The 15934-nt window shown below is 29.3% G+C and overlaps 3 protein-coding genes across 3 annotated transcripts in view; all 3 read right to left on the bottom strand.

Moving 5' to 3' along the window:
- Positions 1 to 3924: 3924 nt before the first annotated feature.
- On the bottom strand, positions 3925 to 14269 carry LOC125595190 (NAD(P)H-quinone oxidoreductase subunit H, chloroplastic). Its single transcript, XM_048771086.1, has 2 exons — positions 9714 to 14269; positions 3925 to 8613 (listed from the first exon to the last, which is right to left on the bottom strand). The coding sequence occupies exon 1, from the start codon at positions 11447 to 11449 to the stop codon at positions 10268 to 10270; it is 1182 nt and encodes a 393-aa protein (XP_048627043.1). The 5' UTR covers positions 11450 to 14269; the 3' UTR covers positions 3925 to 8613; positions 9714 to 10267.
- LOC111205512 (protein TIC 214) lies at positions 3925 to 15295 on the bottom strand. Its single transcript, XM_048771084.1, has one exon. The coding sequence runs from the start codon at positions 15293 to 15295 to the stop codon at positions 12380 to 12382; it is 2916 nt and encodes a 971-aa protein (XP_048627041.1). The 3' UTR covers positions 3925 to 12379.
- Positions 15264 to 15934, bottom strand: part of LOC125595189 (protein TIC 214-like) — a 1366-nt gene continuing 695 nt past the window's right edge. Inside the window, exon 1 of the mRNA XM_048771085.1 lies at positions 15264 to 15934. This exon is cut by the window's right edge and continues 695 nt beyond it. Within this exon, the coding sequence (XP_048627042.1) occupies positions 15319 to 15934 (616 nt within the window). The 3' untranslated portion in view covers positions 15264 to 15318.

Genomic DNA, 15934 nt, shown 5'->3' with positions numbered 1-15934 from the left:
ATAAACCTATCAGATATTATATACATTATAGAAGGGATAACTATAAAAAGAGGAAGAAGACGAGCTACAAGAAAAATTCCCGCTGCTACCATAGTAGCAGCATGTATAAGAGCCGAAATAGGAGTAGGGCCCTCCATGGCATCCGGCAACCATACATGAAGAGGAAATTGTGCAGATTTAGCAATAGGACCCACAAATAAAGAAATGCACACAAAGTAAGGAATAAGAGATTTATTCTATTATTTAATATTAAATTATTGAATATTTCGAACAAATCTTGAAATTCGAAACTGCCAGTTATCCAATAAGACCTAAAATTCCTAATAATAAACCAAAATCCCCTACACGATTGGTTACAAAAGCTTTTTGACAGGCATTCGCTGCAATAGGTCGTGTGAACCAAAACCTATTAATAAATACGAACACATTCCAACTAATTCCCAAAAAAATAAACTTGGATCAAATTAGAACTAGTAACTAATCCTAACATTGAAGTATTAAAAAAACCCATATAAGCAAAAAACCTCAGATATCCTTGATCATGAGACATATAATTATCACTATAAATCAGAACCAAAATTCCAACAGTTGTAATTAATATTGACATAATAGAAGTAAGTGGATCAATAAAGTAACCGAACTCAAAAGAAAATTCATTATTTATGGTCCAAGACCATACATTTTGATGAATGCAACTTAGAAAATTTGTTGAATAGATAGATAGAGCGAAAAGATCATAACTATACTTAACAAAAAATACTCAGAAACGTCCACATACGTCGAAGGTTTTTTGTTGCTGTCGGAAAAAGTAGAAGTCCAGCTCCGAGTAAAATAGGTACTGGAAGTGGAATGAAAGGGATGATCCATGAATATTGATATGTATGTTCCATAAAATAAAAACCCTTTTTATTTTATTCTTAAATTTATTATTTCTTATTCACTGGTTTGTATATATATATTTTTTTTCAAAGGGGATAATAAAAAAGCGCATTTTTTCAAACTTAAATAGAAATTTTTTCGAATTAGTATAATCCTTCATAAACCTTTGAAAAGAAATATATTCAAATCAAAAAATTAGAAGTTATTAACTAATATTACTAAGTTACTGTAAAAAAAACGATTTGTCTTTTTTTTTTTTACTACTAAAAAAATTTTGATTTTATGCAGATACAGAAAAAGTGAATTATAATTCCGTATTACAATAATTTATATACATATATTAAGAATAGAACAAAGATTTACACGACAAAAAAATACTTAATATTAAGTATAAAAAAAAGTTATTTGGGTTTGATTATTTAGAATTATTATTGAATTATGGAATTTAGTGATTGTCTTCCAGTACACTAAGTGAGCTTTTTTTTTTCAAGAAATATTATTATAATCGATATTTTTTTTTACATATGAAGTGAAGAAATTTAATAAAATTTTTTCTAATATAATCTAAATCTATCAGTATAGATTAATTAAATGAGCACTCTTATACGGATTTAAAACGTTAAATACAAAAAATTTTTCAAGAAAAAGGGAAAAAATAGTTGGGTTTTAAACTTTTGAATGTCTGTTTTGTTTGAAAAATAATATATAATAAAATTTGAAAGAAAAAAATTACTCAATATGGAGTACGAAAGAATAGAATAATAAATGTCTTTGACATCCAATTATACCACTGAAAAACTTTTTTCATTTTTGAATGGCAGTTCCAAAAAAACGTACTTCTATCTCGAAAAAGCGTATTCGTAAAAAAATTTGGAAAAGGAAGGGATATTGGACATCGTTGAAAGCTTTTTCCTTAGGGAAATCGCTTTCTACAGGTAATTCAAAAAGTTTTTTTGTACAACAAAATAAATAAAAAACACTAGAATCATTAGAATTAGCCTAACGTAAAAACCAATTTTTTAGAATACATATAAATTAAAAAAATCTATAGGAACCAAAAAAAAAAAAAAAAAGATAATATATATATATACGAAATATACGAAAGATTCCTATTGATTTTGTAAAAAAAAGGGGGGGTTATTACTTTCCCCATCAATAAAAAAATAAATAAAGATCTTGTATTTCCTCTTAACTAGGAAATACAAGATCTTTTAGCGAAATCAACAGGTTCTTTAAATTAATTTAAGTCAAAAATTTTTCACTTTATACCTTTAGGAATTATTATTTCTCTTAATTCTTATATTCTTTACTTGGAATCAAAGTTATAAAAGTATCTATCCACGATTAAGTGAATATTAGATACTAATAAGTAATAATATATGATATTTTTTTTAAGCGATCAAAAAATATTATGTTTGTACAATATAAAAAGATGCATGAAAATAGATATTTTGACAATTGTTGTTTTTCATTTTTCTTGAGCAACTTAGGCAAATTTTAGTTAAAATTTCTAAGGATTTTGGAGAAGTTTTAATTTTTAGAAAAAGCATTTTTTTAGTAATAAAATCAATTTTAAATTCCATTAAATTAGCTTCTTTATTTAAAATTTGAATCTCGACGATTGAGTAAAAACTTGTTAGTATTATTTTGAACAAGTTGCCGCTATGGTGAAATTGGTAGACACGCTGCTCTTAGGAAGCAGTGCTAGAGCATCTCGGTTCGAGTCCGAGTAGCGGCATAAGATCTTATAAAAGAGATATTATAAGTTTTATAATCAAATTAATACCCGACTTGTTTTCTAAAATCGGGTAAAACCTAGTATTAATTTATTAATTTTTAACAAATTTTTTATGATTTTTTCAATTTTAGAGCATATATTAACTCATATATCTTTTTCGGTCGTTTCAATTGTACTACTAATTTATTTTTTAACTTTATTAGTTAATTTAGATGAAATCATAGGATTTTTTGATTCATCAGATAAAGGAATCGTAATTACGTTTTTTGGTATAACAGGATTATTATTTACGCGTTGGATTTATTCAGGACATTTTCCATTAAGCAATTTATATGAATCATTAATTTTTCTTTCATGGGCTTTTGCAATTATTCATATAGTTTCCTATTTTAATAAAAAAAAAAAAATCACTTAAACGCAATAACTGCGCCAAGTGCTATTTTTATTCAGGGTTTTGCTACTTCAGGTCTTTTAAACAACATGCCTCAGTCTGCAATATTAGTACCAGCTCTCCAGTCCCAGTGGTTAATGATGCACGTAAGTATGATGATATTAGGCTATGGCGCTCTGTTATGCGGATCATTATTATCAATAGCTCTTCTAGTCATTACATTTCGCAAGGTCGGATCTACTTTTTGGAAAAAGAATATGAAAAATAAAATGTTATTAAATGAATTATTTTCTTTTGATGTACTTTACTACATAAATGAAAGAAATTCTATTTTACTACAACAAAATATTAATTTTAGTTTTTCTAGAAATTATTATAGGTATCAATTGATTGAACAATTAGATTATTGGAGTTTTCGTATTATTAGTCTCGGATTTATCTTTTTAACCGTCGGCATTCTTTCAGGAGCTGTATGGGCTAATGAAACATGGGGTTCATATTGGAATTGGGATCCGAAAGAAACCTGGGCATTTATTACTTGGACCATCTTCGCAATTTATTTACATATTAAAACAAATAGGAATGCTCGAGGTATAAATTCTGCAATTGTGGCTTCGCTAGGTTTTCTTTTAATTTGGATATGCTATTTTGGCGTCAATCTTTTAGGAATAGGTTTACATAGTTATGGTTCATTTACATCGAATTAACTAAAACATTAACAAAAAAAGAAAAGAATCCAAATAAAAAAAATAGCATCTATATATAACTTCATCTAAGTTAAGAAATCTAATTTAGTTTTAGTAGTAAATCATCAAGAACCTTTTGAATCAAGTAGTACAATGATTCAAAAGGTTCTCACAATACAAAAAGCAAAGACTTCTTATTATAATTCAATTTAATGTTTTTTTTTATTTCCTGAAAACTATCCATAAAAATAATTAGATAAAATGGATTCGACCTTGTCACTTGCTAATGAGAGCACAAAATCAGGATAAATCCCAATACCAATTATGGGTAGAAGAATAGAGATTGAAAGAAATAACTCTCGGGGTCCAGAATCAAAAAAAGAAAAGTTTTTGGCATTAATTAACTTGTATCCATAGAACATTTGACGTGACATAGATAATAAATATATAGGAGTTAATATCATTCCAATTGCCATTACAAAAATAATTAAAATTTTTGAAATTAAGAAATATTTTTGGCTGGTAATTATTCCAAAAAAAACGATTAATTCGGCAACAAAACCACTCATGCCCGGTAATGCAAGGGAAGCCATCGATAAGATAGTGAACATTGTAAATATCTTTGGAATGGAGATAGCCATTCCACCCATTTCATCAAGATAAACAAGCCGGATTCTATCATAACTAGTTCCTGCCAAGAAAAAAAGTGCAGCGCCAATAAATCCATGAGAGATTATTTGTAAAATAGCTCCATTAAGCCCAGGATCCGTTATAGAACCAATACCTATAATTATAAAACCCATATGAGATACAGAAGAATAGGCTATTCTCTTTTTTAAATTACGTTGACCGGGAGATGTTGAAGCTGCATAAATTATTTGGATTGTACCGACTACCATCAACCAAGGAGAAAACATAGAATGAGCGTGAGGTAATAATTCCATATTGATTCGAACCAATCCATATGCTCCCATTTTTAATAAGATTCCAGCGAGAAGCATACAGGTACTGTAATGTGCCTCGCCGTGGGTGTCAGGTAACCAAGTATGTAAAGGTATAATCGGTGATTTGACGGCAAAAGCAATAAGAAATCCAATATAAAAGAGTATTTCGAGTGTGACCGGATAGGCTTGATTCCCTAATAGTTCTAAATTTAATGTTGGTTCGTTCGAACCATATAAACTTATACCTAAAACTCCTATTAATAAAAAAATAGAACTTCCTGCAGTGTATAAAATAAATTTTGTAGCTGAATACAAACGTTTCTTTCCACCCCACATGGATAAAAGGAGATAAACGGGAATTAATTCTAATTCCCACATGATGAAAAAAAGTAAAATATCCCGAGAAGAAAACGATCCTATTTGGCCGCTGTACATTGCTAACATCAGGAAATAGAATAATCGGGAATCCCGAGTAACTGGAAAAGCCGCTAAAGTAGCTAAAGTAGTAATAAATCCGGTCAGTAAAATCGTTCCTATAGAAAGTCCATCTATTCCCAGTCTCCAATAAAAATCAAAAAGATTGATCCATTTATAATCTTCGGACAGTTGAATTAATGGATCGTCCAGTTTAAAATTATAACAAAAAGCGTAAGTCGTTAGAAGAAGTTCTAAGATACAAATGCATATAGTATACCACTTATTAACTTTATTTCCCCTATGCGGGAGAAATAACATTAATGAACCGGCAGATATTGGAAAAACAACAATTATTGTTAACCAAGGAAAATCATTCGTGGTAAAGACAAGATACACCAGGTCCAAAGAACGCGTACTCAAAAAATATATAAATAAAAAAATATAATTGAACTTTTTTGAGTACGAGTACTTGTCAATAAAAAAATAAAATGTATTCCAAATTTATTCAAATCAGGTTTTCGGTAACGTATTAATAAGCTAGACCCATGCTTCGAGTTGTTTCATGCCATAAATAAACTCGAACGCTCAAAAAATCCGTTGGACAGGCAGATTCACATCTCTTACAACCAACACAATCCTCGGTTCTTGGGGCAGAAGCTATTTGCTTAGCTTTACATCCATCCCAAGGTATCATTTCTAATACGTCTGTAGGACATGCTCGGACACACTGAGTACATCCTATACAGGTATCATAAATTTTTACTGAATGTGACATAGGATCTATAGTTTTTTTAATGTCATAAATTTTCAATCTAGTAAACTTATAACTAAATGATATATTAAATTAAAATACTAGATGAAGCAATGATTTCTTTTAATAGAATTTTTTAATGAATTCTGGCTCAATTGGTAAAAAATGGGGCTAAAATACTTTGATTTCTTAAATTTTCACAAATTTAATCTAGTAAGTCATAACCTATCATATATGCAAATTTAAACCTATAATTTTTTGATTTATGCTACTTATTTAATAAGGTCGATTGGTTGATGCGAGTTGATTTTCTGTTACGATAAATTGACGAGACTATAGCTAATCCAATAGCTGCTTCAGCGGCTGCAATTGCTATAACAAAAATGCAGAAAATATCCCCTTTTAGTTGGGAATTATCAAAAAAATCAGCAAATGTTACGAGATTCATATTAACTGCATTGAGTATAAGTTCAAGGCACATAAGAGCCCTAACCATATTTCGACTCGTGATCAATCCATAAAGACCAATCAAAAATAAATAGGCACTCAAAACAAGTACATGTTCGAGTATCATTGAGCAACTCCTTATCAATTTTGATTCATTATCAATATGAATAATAAAAACAATTCACCGGATTCAATCAACTAGAATATAACAACAAAGTACGAATAAAAACTATATTAGGGAAAAAATTTCAAATATATATAAAATATAAAAATTTATATTTAAAAAATGAAATAGTATTCAATCAAATTGAATGAACGGAAAAAAATATCATAACATACACAAACACAAAGTTTTCTTTGGTCTTTACTAATTGGAACCTTTTTTATTGACGAGCCACAGAAATTGCACCTATCAAAGCAACTAAAAGAATTATTGAAATGAGTTCAAATGGAAGAAAAAAATCTGTTGATAAATGAATTCCTATTTGTTGACTATTACTTATTAAATCTTGTTCTAAAATCTGGTTTAATCTTGTAGTCCAAATAACCCCGTACCATGACGTATCGAGAATAGTAGAAATTAATGAAAAAAGAATAGTTGTACAAACCACTGAAGTAATCCCATTCCCAACAGTCCACAGATTGAAATCTATGGAATATTCGGAATCATTCATGAACATCACAGCAAATATGATTAAAACATTTATGGCTCCCACGTAAATAAGGAGTTGTGCAGCAGCTACAAAATGGGAATTTGCTAGAATATACAATAAAGATATACAAACAAGAACAAATCCTAAGGAAAAGGCTGAAAATATTGGGTTAGGAAGTAATACCACTCCCAGACCTCCTACTAGAAGACCAGATCCCAGAAAAACTAAAAGAAAATCATGTATTTTTCCAGGCAAATCCATTATATTATTAAAAAAAGAAAAAATAGAAATCCTTTTCATGACCTTATTAATTTAACCGGGGAATTTTTTTTTAATATGTTTCTAATAGAGTGAAATTAGAATCTAATGAATATTAATTGATGTAGATACAATTATTAGACAGTTTCGCTTTTTTATTCTAATATTTTCAACCTATCTATTTCAAGCAAGATAATAATTACGAAAATATTATATTAAAAGGATGAGCCTTAATACTTAATATTATTCTATAAATACAAGTTTTTAATTAAATTCTTTATATAATATAATTCAACAGTTTTGCATTCTTTTTTTAATAAAATTAATGGGTTTACCCATTTTTTGTTTGAGGTGAATTCAAAATTGTTCGAATAGTATAATCGTCAATTACTGACATTGGTAAACGCCCCAAAGCGATTTGATTATAATTCAACTCGTGACGATCATAAGTTGAAAACTCATATTCTTCAGTCATTGACAAACAATTTGTTGGACAATACTCAACACAATTACCACAAAATATACAAATTCCAAAATCAATACTGTAATTAAGCAATCGTTTTTTTCGAATATTAGTTTCCAATTTCCAATCAACAACCGGCAGATCTATAGGACATACTCGAACACATACTTCACAAGCAATGCATTTATCAAATTCGAAATGGATTCGACCGCGGAAACGTTCTGATGTTATTAATTTTTCATAGGGATATTGAATAGTTACAGGTAAACGATTTGTGTGGGATAAGGTAATCATGAAACCCTGACCAATATACCTTGCAGCTCGTAGGGTTTGTTGACCATAATTCATGAACCCGGTTATCATAGGAAGCATATTGTAATTATCTATGAATAATTTGATCTTTGTTTCTTTCTCTTGTTTAAAACAAGTAATGAATATCTTGGATTGATTTTCAATTTAGAGTGAAAAGAGTTGGAAAGAAGTTGTTAATAATAGATTACCAAGGGAAATCGGTAAAAGAAATTTCCATCCAAGATTTAATAGTTGATCCATTCTTAGCCTAGGTAAAGTCCATCTGGTTGCGATAGAAATGAACAAGAACAAATAAGTTTTAGCTAATGTAATAAAGATACCAATTGTTGTTCCAAAAATTTGATCCTTTTCAAATAGCTCCAGCATAGATATATACGGAATAGAAATATTCCAACCGCCTAAGTATAGAACTGTTACAAATAATGAGGAAATTAATAGATTTAGATAAGAAGCAACATAAAATAAACCAAATTTGATACCGGAATATTCAGTTTGATAACCTGCTATTAATTCTTCTTCCGCTTCTGGTAAATCAAAAGGTAACCTCTCGCATTCTGCTAGGGAAGAAATTAGAAAAATGATAAAACCTATAGGTTGACGCCACAAATTCCATCCCCAAAAACCATATTTTGATTGTGCCTCAACTATATCAACTGTACTTAAACTGTTAGATAATCCTAGTCGGTGATAACATTACTATTCTCACCGCTATTACAAAACCGTACATGAGGTTTTCGCCTCATACGGCTCCTCGGGGGCCGTAAATAAATATAAGGACCAGATTAGTATTATTTAGATGGATATGATGTGTTCTAAAATGGATTAAATAGAAATATATCTGGGGTCCCGAATTATACCAATGGAATTCTGTCTGCTCAAATTCTAAAACTAAAAAACGCGCTTCGGAATTCATCTCATCCTTTACAAATTTTAATTTCTATTTGTTGAGTAATAACTTAATCCTTTAATAAAGCACCCCTTGTAAAACTAAACCTAGGTTTTTCAGCCCGTCGTGTTTTTCAATTACGAAAAAGAATTAAACATCCTATTAGTTTCTTATTCATGATAGAAATTCTATTTTATTTTCGAAATCTATAAAAAAAATATACTTGTTTCGTTCCTATTCTTCTTTCTTTCTTTTTTAGAAAAAAAGTAGGTGGACTTAAAAAAAAATAAAGGATTATTTCGTTTCTGATAGTCATTACATTTATCGGTGGATGGGAGCATACTCTGAATCGGAATCTTGGGGAGTACTGCCTGATAATTTCTACAAATTTCAAGCCCCAATTAACCTTCTTTTTTTGTTATCTTATGTTATGCATAAATATCCTTTTCAATTTGGTTAATCTCTATTACAAATTCTTTGTGTATTTTGGTGTTTCTAACCATCCACGCGTTTTTACCTAATTGCCGATCACTTTGTAATATATGTATATGTATAGTAATTTATATAACTGATAGTGAAAACGTCATACGGTTAATATTTTTTTTAACCCGCTTCAAGCCCGGCTGACTAATCAACCAACCTTGGGGTAAAGCGATTCTTACGCTTACGTTTATTTCCATTTAACCTTTGTACATAGGAAATGAGACTTAATTTTTCTTTTTACTGCTAATTTCTGAGCAGTTTTTTTTCACTCATATATAACTATCAAATTCAAATTCCTTTTATTAAGATAAACCCGAAAGATAAATATATATATTCCGTTTTTTTTTTCATTTTTTTTTTATCTAGAAGAAACGGAATAAACCTTTCTGTTTCAACGAATCGCACGTAGAGATATTGATAAAACACATAGAGTTAATGGTATTTCATAACTAATCGCTTGAGCAGCAGCTCGCAGACCACCTAAAAAAGAATATTTATTATTTGATCCATATCCTGACATAAGAAGTCCGATCGGAGCAACACTTGAGATGGCAATCCATAAAAAAATACCGATATTGAGATCCGCTAAAACAAGGTGATTGCTAAAAGGAATTACTGAATAACTTAGTAAAATAGAGATAACTGCTATAGATGGTCCAATACTAAATAAAGGAGTATTTCCTCTAGATGGACGAAGATCTTCTTTGAAAAGTAGTTTTGTCCCGTCGGCTAAAGCTTGAAGAATTCCTAACGGGCCGGCGTATTCAGGTCCAATACGTTGTTGTATCCCTGCAGATATTTCTCTTTCTAACCACACAATTACTAGTACACCAGTTATGATTCCCAATACAAGAGAAAATATAGGGACAAATATCCATATGAGTCCATAGACCTCTTTTAAAGATTCCAATCTAAGAAAAGAATTTATTGTTTGTACTTCTGTTGCATAAATTATCATTTTAACGATCAACTTCTCCCATAATTATATCTATGCTACCGAGTATCGTCATAATATCAGCCAATTTCATTCTTTTAACTAGTTCAGGAAGAATTTGCAAATTAATAAAACCCGGCGGTCGGATTTTCCATCTCCAAGGAAAACCACTTTGATCTCCTATGAGAAAAATTCCCAATTCCCCTTTTGGAGCTTCAACTCTTACGTAAAGTTCTTGTTTCGATAATTCAAAAGTAGGGGAAGGTTTTTTACTAATGAATCGATATTCAAAATCATTCCACTCTGGATTCCTTTTTTTATCAAAGCCTCTGCTTTCTAAATTTTCATAGGGACCCCCCGGAAGTCCTTCCAGAGCCTGTTGAATAATTTTGATGGATTCTGTCATTTCGCTAAGTCGTACTAAATAACGAGCTAATGAATCTCCTTGTTTTTGCCACTGAATTTCCCATTCAAATTCATCGTAAGACTCATAACGATCAACTTTACGAAGATCCCATGGTATTCCGGATGCGCGTAACATTGGTCCGGATAAACCCCAATTTATTGCTTCTTCCCCACCAATAATCCCAACGCCTTCAACTCGTTCTAAAAAAATAGGATTTCGTGTAATAAGTTTTTGATATTCAACAACCTCTGTTAAAAAATAATCACAAAAATCCAAGCATTTATCTATCCAACCATAAGGTAAATCCGCCGCTATTCCTCCAATACGAAAAAAATTATGCATCATTCTCATACCGGTGGCAGCTTCGAATAGATCATATACAAATTCTCGTTCTCTGAAAATATAGAAAAAGGGAGTCTGTGCCCCAATATCTGCCATAAAAGGGCCAAGCCATAACAGATGAGAAGCTATACGACTCAATTCTAGCATAATTACTCTGATATAGCTGGCTCTTTTAGGAACTTGAATATTTCCTAATTGTTCGGGTCCGTTTACTGTTATTGCTTCTGTAAACATAGTAGCTAAATAATCCCACCGCGTTACATAAGGTAAATATTGTATAATTGCTCGGTTTTCTGCAATTTTTTCCATTCCTCTGTGTAAATAACCCAATATGGGTTCACAATCAACAACATCCTCACCGTCTAGAGTAACAATTAAGCGAAGAACACCGTGCATGGATGGGTGGTGAGGTCCCATATTGACTATCATAAGATCTTTTCCTGTAACTGGTCTCTTCATAAGTTTTTCCTTGATTCGTTCTGGTATGAATTAGATTGCTGAAAAAGAAGTTTATTCAAAAATTCAAGATCTAAAAAATTAACTAATTCACAATTTTGGAATTTAACGAGTTTTTAATTCCCGAATATTCAACTGATTAATTAATTCTTTATAACGTACTCTATTTTTTTTTGACAAATAAGCCAGCAGTCGTTGACGTTTTCCCAGAATTTTTCGTAGACCTCTCTGAGATAAATAATCTTTTCTGTGCAATTCCAAATGTGAAGTAAGTCTTCGTATCTTATTAGTGAAACTGACTACTTGAAATTCAACAGATCCCTTGCTTTCTTCTTTTTTTTCTTGAAATGAAATGAATGTATTTTTTATCATAAAAAGAAATCCTTCCCTTTTTAATATGAATTGAAAGATATGAATTTTACTGATCAGTAATAATAATGGTAGTTTTTTTGTACAAGGATCCGAATTTAATTATCAACTTATTAATTCTTAATTTTATAAAAAAAAAGTTTAAATTTCGATCTAAAAAAGGAGGATTTTAAAAATTTATTTATGAATTCGCTCTGAGTGGTATCTATGTCATTAATTCAATGAATCTCATGTATAAAGATTGAATTAAAAAAAATCCCTCACATTTGTGCATCCAATTGTTTTCATATACCGTAACTTATATTATATATTGTTCATATACCGTAACTTAATACTATATATATAGTCAAAATATAGTAAAAAGGATCTACCATTAATGCATTTGAAATCGCGTATACATGTGTATTCTTATCATACTGAAATGATTTCCATTAGTCGTATTAAACCAATAGCGATTCATACAAGCTAAATCTTCTAATCGAAAATTGGGCCAAAGAAAGGATTTTAATTTAATTAGGTTTTTTTTATCCTTATCAAGATCTTTCTTTTTATTCAAAACTGTGGTCAAGTTTTGAATATTTGTATCAAATTTTGAATTTCTATCCCTTGCATTTTTTTTTTTAAATTGAAACAAATTAGAATTCGAAATTCTTTACGTCGTTTAGGGGATAGAATAGTTTCAGGGACAAAGAAATTTAAACTTTTTTTTTTATAAATATAGCTTTTTTTTTTTGATCTTTTACTTATTTTTTGTTTATTTTTATGAACCAATGAAATCCCGATGGTTCTATATATAATAAGTTGGCCGTCGTTTTTTACAGACAAACGAACAGGTTCAACAATCAATATTCCTTTTTTCATTAATTTTGAAAAAGTGAAATTCTTCTCAATCATTAGAATATCTAAGCTCATCTCTCCTCTTTCAATACAAGATATCGTTATCTCGGTTGGATTTTTTAGTCTAACCAAGAGACAGTATGCTTTTACATTATTGAGGATTTTTTGATTAAAAAAACAATTCCATCGCAATTGAAAACGCGAATACCTTTTGAGAAATAAGTCAAGTTCCGCTTCGGTATTGCTTTTTGGTTTTTTTTTATTTTTACGTTTTTTTATCTTCGATTCTGTATAATTTTCTTCAATATTTTTTTCTTGCTTTGATAGAGCTGATTCCGTATTTATTTTTGTTTCTTTATCTGATTCAAACTCTTCTTGACCTGCTGATTCGTTTTCTTCTTTATTTAGATTAAAAAACCGAAGGAATTTTTTTTCGTTTGATGGTATAAAACCTTTTTTCTTTAGGGTGATCTGTTTATTCACATTTTTTGTTTCATTAAAATTGAAAAGAAGTGATTTAATTGGTATGACCCACGGTTTCATTTTATATGTACTAGAAAATAAGAAAAATTCTGGAAAGAAAAAAAAGTCAAAATTTGTTATACGAGGATTTAGTATTTCTTCATTCATTCCCATCCAATCAAAAAAATTTATTTTTTGATTGGCAAGACTCGTCTTAGTTATTTTATAAATTCTTTTATAATTCTTAACTTTAGTTTTAATATATTTTTTTTTACTCCTAGTATCAAGCTCAATATTTACTTTTTTTCTAAACCAAAAGTTGAGAATTCTCCAATCCAAATATTTTCTATGCAAAATTTCCCCTATACTGCGAATATTATATTTTTCTAGAAAACAAGAGATTAAAAAATTTTCTAGGCCTGTAGACATATCAAAAAATTTTTCTGTAGAATGAATAGATTTGTAGCAAAAAAGATTATATATAGAATCCTTTTTGAAATTCTGTTTATGTTTTGGATTGAAAAATAAGTTAGCCTCACAAAAATTTTGTTTTTTGTAATTATCAAAAATTTTTTTTTCGTATGAATCCACTTTGTTTAAACTTGGATTTAGAACTAGAGAGTCTTGGTTTAGTTTTTTTTTCCATTTTTGGGTTACTAATCTAGCCCATGCAATCTGAGGTAAATTATATTGAGAATGACTTCGTAACCAGTTTTTCCATTGATTTATTTCGGAATTTAAAAGGGTTTTATCTTTCCATTCATAATGAAAGATTCCTTGTTCTTTAAAAAAATCTTTTATTTGATTCTTAACAAAAAAGGATGTTATGTATATGTTATATTCAAAAAAAGACTTTAATTTAGAAAAGTTACTAACTTGAATTTGTGATAATTTGTAAAATACATATGCTTGTGATAAAGAGCATAAGTCATAACTAAAAAAATTTTTTTTTGATATGAAATTTTTTATAGTCGAAATAAAATAAATGGTATTTTTTTTTTTTTTTTTTTCTCCATTTTCCTCATTCTTGTAAATATATACATCAAGAATTTTTTTTGTTGAATCAACAAAAAGTTGTGTAGTAATTCTTGGAATATTAATAATACCTAGAAAAATAGAAATAGACAGTTGTTCAACGCAAAATTGAAAAAAAAAAAAAGATTTACGAATTAATCGAGTTTTTTTTTTTTTTAATGTCTGCCAACTTTTTTTTGATGACTCAATTATTTTAGAATCATAACACAGTTTGTTACAACTATTAGTTAGTTTTTCTTTTTCTTTTGAAATTTTTTTCGTTTGATTTCTGATTGTCTTTATTTTATCAATCACATTTTTTATTTTGTTTTCGCTGAGTGAAGAATTTGGCCACTCCGTCGATTTTTTTTGAACAGATAGTTCATGAATCATCTGATTACTCATTATTGAATCTTTTTTAGTTTCATTTAATTCATATATTTCTCTCGGGCCAACTAATGGAATTCTATTTCGTTTTGAAAGGTTTTTTTTTTTTTCTTTTAGAAAAAGCAAGTTTTTTATAATCCAGTTTTTAATTTCTTTTTCGACTTTTAGGAAAATTGTTGCTCTTTCTTTGAAAATCCTTAAAACCGGAAAAGACTTCGTTTTGGATTTTTTGATTCTTTTTTTTAATTCTTTAAAAATAGGTTTAAAAAAAGAAGGCTTTGGTTTGGTAGAACCAAAAGGTAGGTCAGTTTCCAGCCCCCAAACTGTTAAAAAACGAAAATCATTTTTTTCTCCTTTTGTTTTTTTTAGTCGAGCCTTCTGAGATGATTGAAATTTATATTTATGCCAAGGTTTAAGATAAAACGGAAATAGGATTTTTATCTGAATACCATCCGTTAACCAGTTTCGTGGAAATTCTGTTTCGGATAGTTGAACCCCATTATAAGTACATTTAACATGCATTTCACGTTTCCACTCCTTTAAATCCTCTTCCCACTCGGGAAGTTGAAATAATACGATACGGATGCTATTTTTAATTATTATCAATAAAGGTAATATAATATATTTTCTAAGAATAGATTGAGTTACTAAAATAAAACCTCTTATTATTTGAGCAAATAAGAAGCTATCCCAAGTTTCCGCAATTTCTATACGTCTTTGTTCTTCTTTTTTTGATTGTTCTTCTTCGTTTTTATCAAAAAAAATTTTTTTTTTCCACATGAAATTTCTAAGAATTTTTTTTTTTAGCCCCCATATATCAAACGAAAAAAAAAAAATTTATCTATTCTATCAAAAAAAAGGGGCGAATGTGCTTTTGCTTGCAAAAATTCCCAAATAACAGTTTTACGCCTTTGGGAACGCATGGATCCTTTAATTATCTCTCGACGAAAATCAGATTGTTGTGAATAACGGATCAAAGCCATTTCATCTGTTTGATCAGAATTTTGATTATCTTTGAGATTAGTATAAATCTCGTTATGCGGTTCTTTTAAATCAGTAAAAACCACTACACGTTTTGCTTTTCTTGAACGAATTCCAGGTTCGGTTGGTATATTTTCTTCAGTTTCAGCTTCCAATTCTTCCAATTCACTTGTTAATTTGTATGACCATTGAGGAACTTGTTTATTGATTTCATGGAAATCAATAAAATTTTTTATAAGAGTTTGATCATTATTATAAATTATAACGACATCAAATAAAATTTTGAAAATTTTTATTTCTTCTTCTGACTGAATTTTTTCTTCTTGGGGTTCGGAAAAAAAATAAAGTTTTTTCTCTATTGATAAAGACTTTCTTTTAAATTTTTCTATTGTTTGCTCAAATTTTTGAGAATTAATCTTCAGAAGTATAGCATGAATT

Source organism: Brassica napus (assembly GCF_020379485.1).
Source record: "Brassica napus cultivar Da-Ae chromosome C9 unlocalized genomic scaffold, Da-Ae chrC09_Random_66, whole genome shotgun sequence".
Taxonomy (NCBI): domain Eukaryota; kingdom Viridiplantae; phylum Streptophyta; class Magnoliopsida; order Brassicales; family Brassicaceae; genus Brassica; species Brassica napus.
Note: the sequence above shows the minus strand (reverse complement) of the source record. Positions and strands in the feature narration are given on the sequence as shown.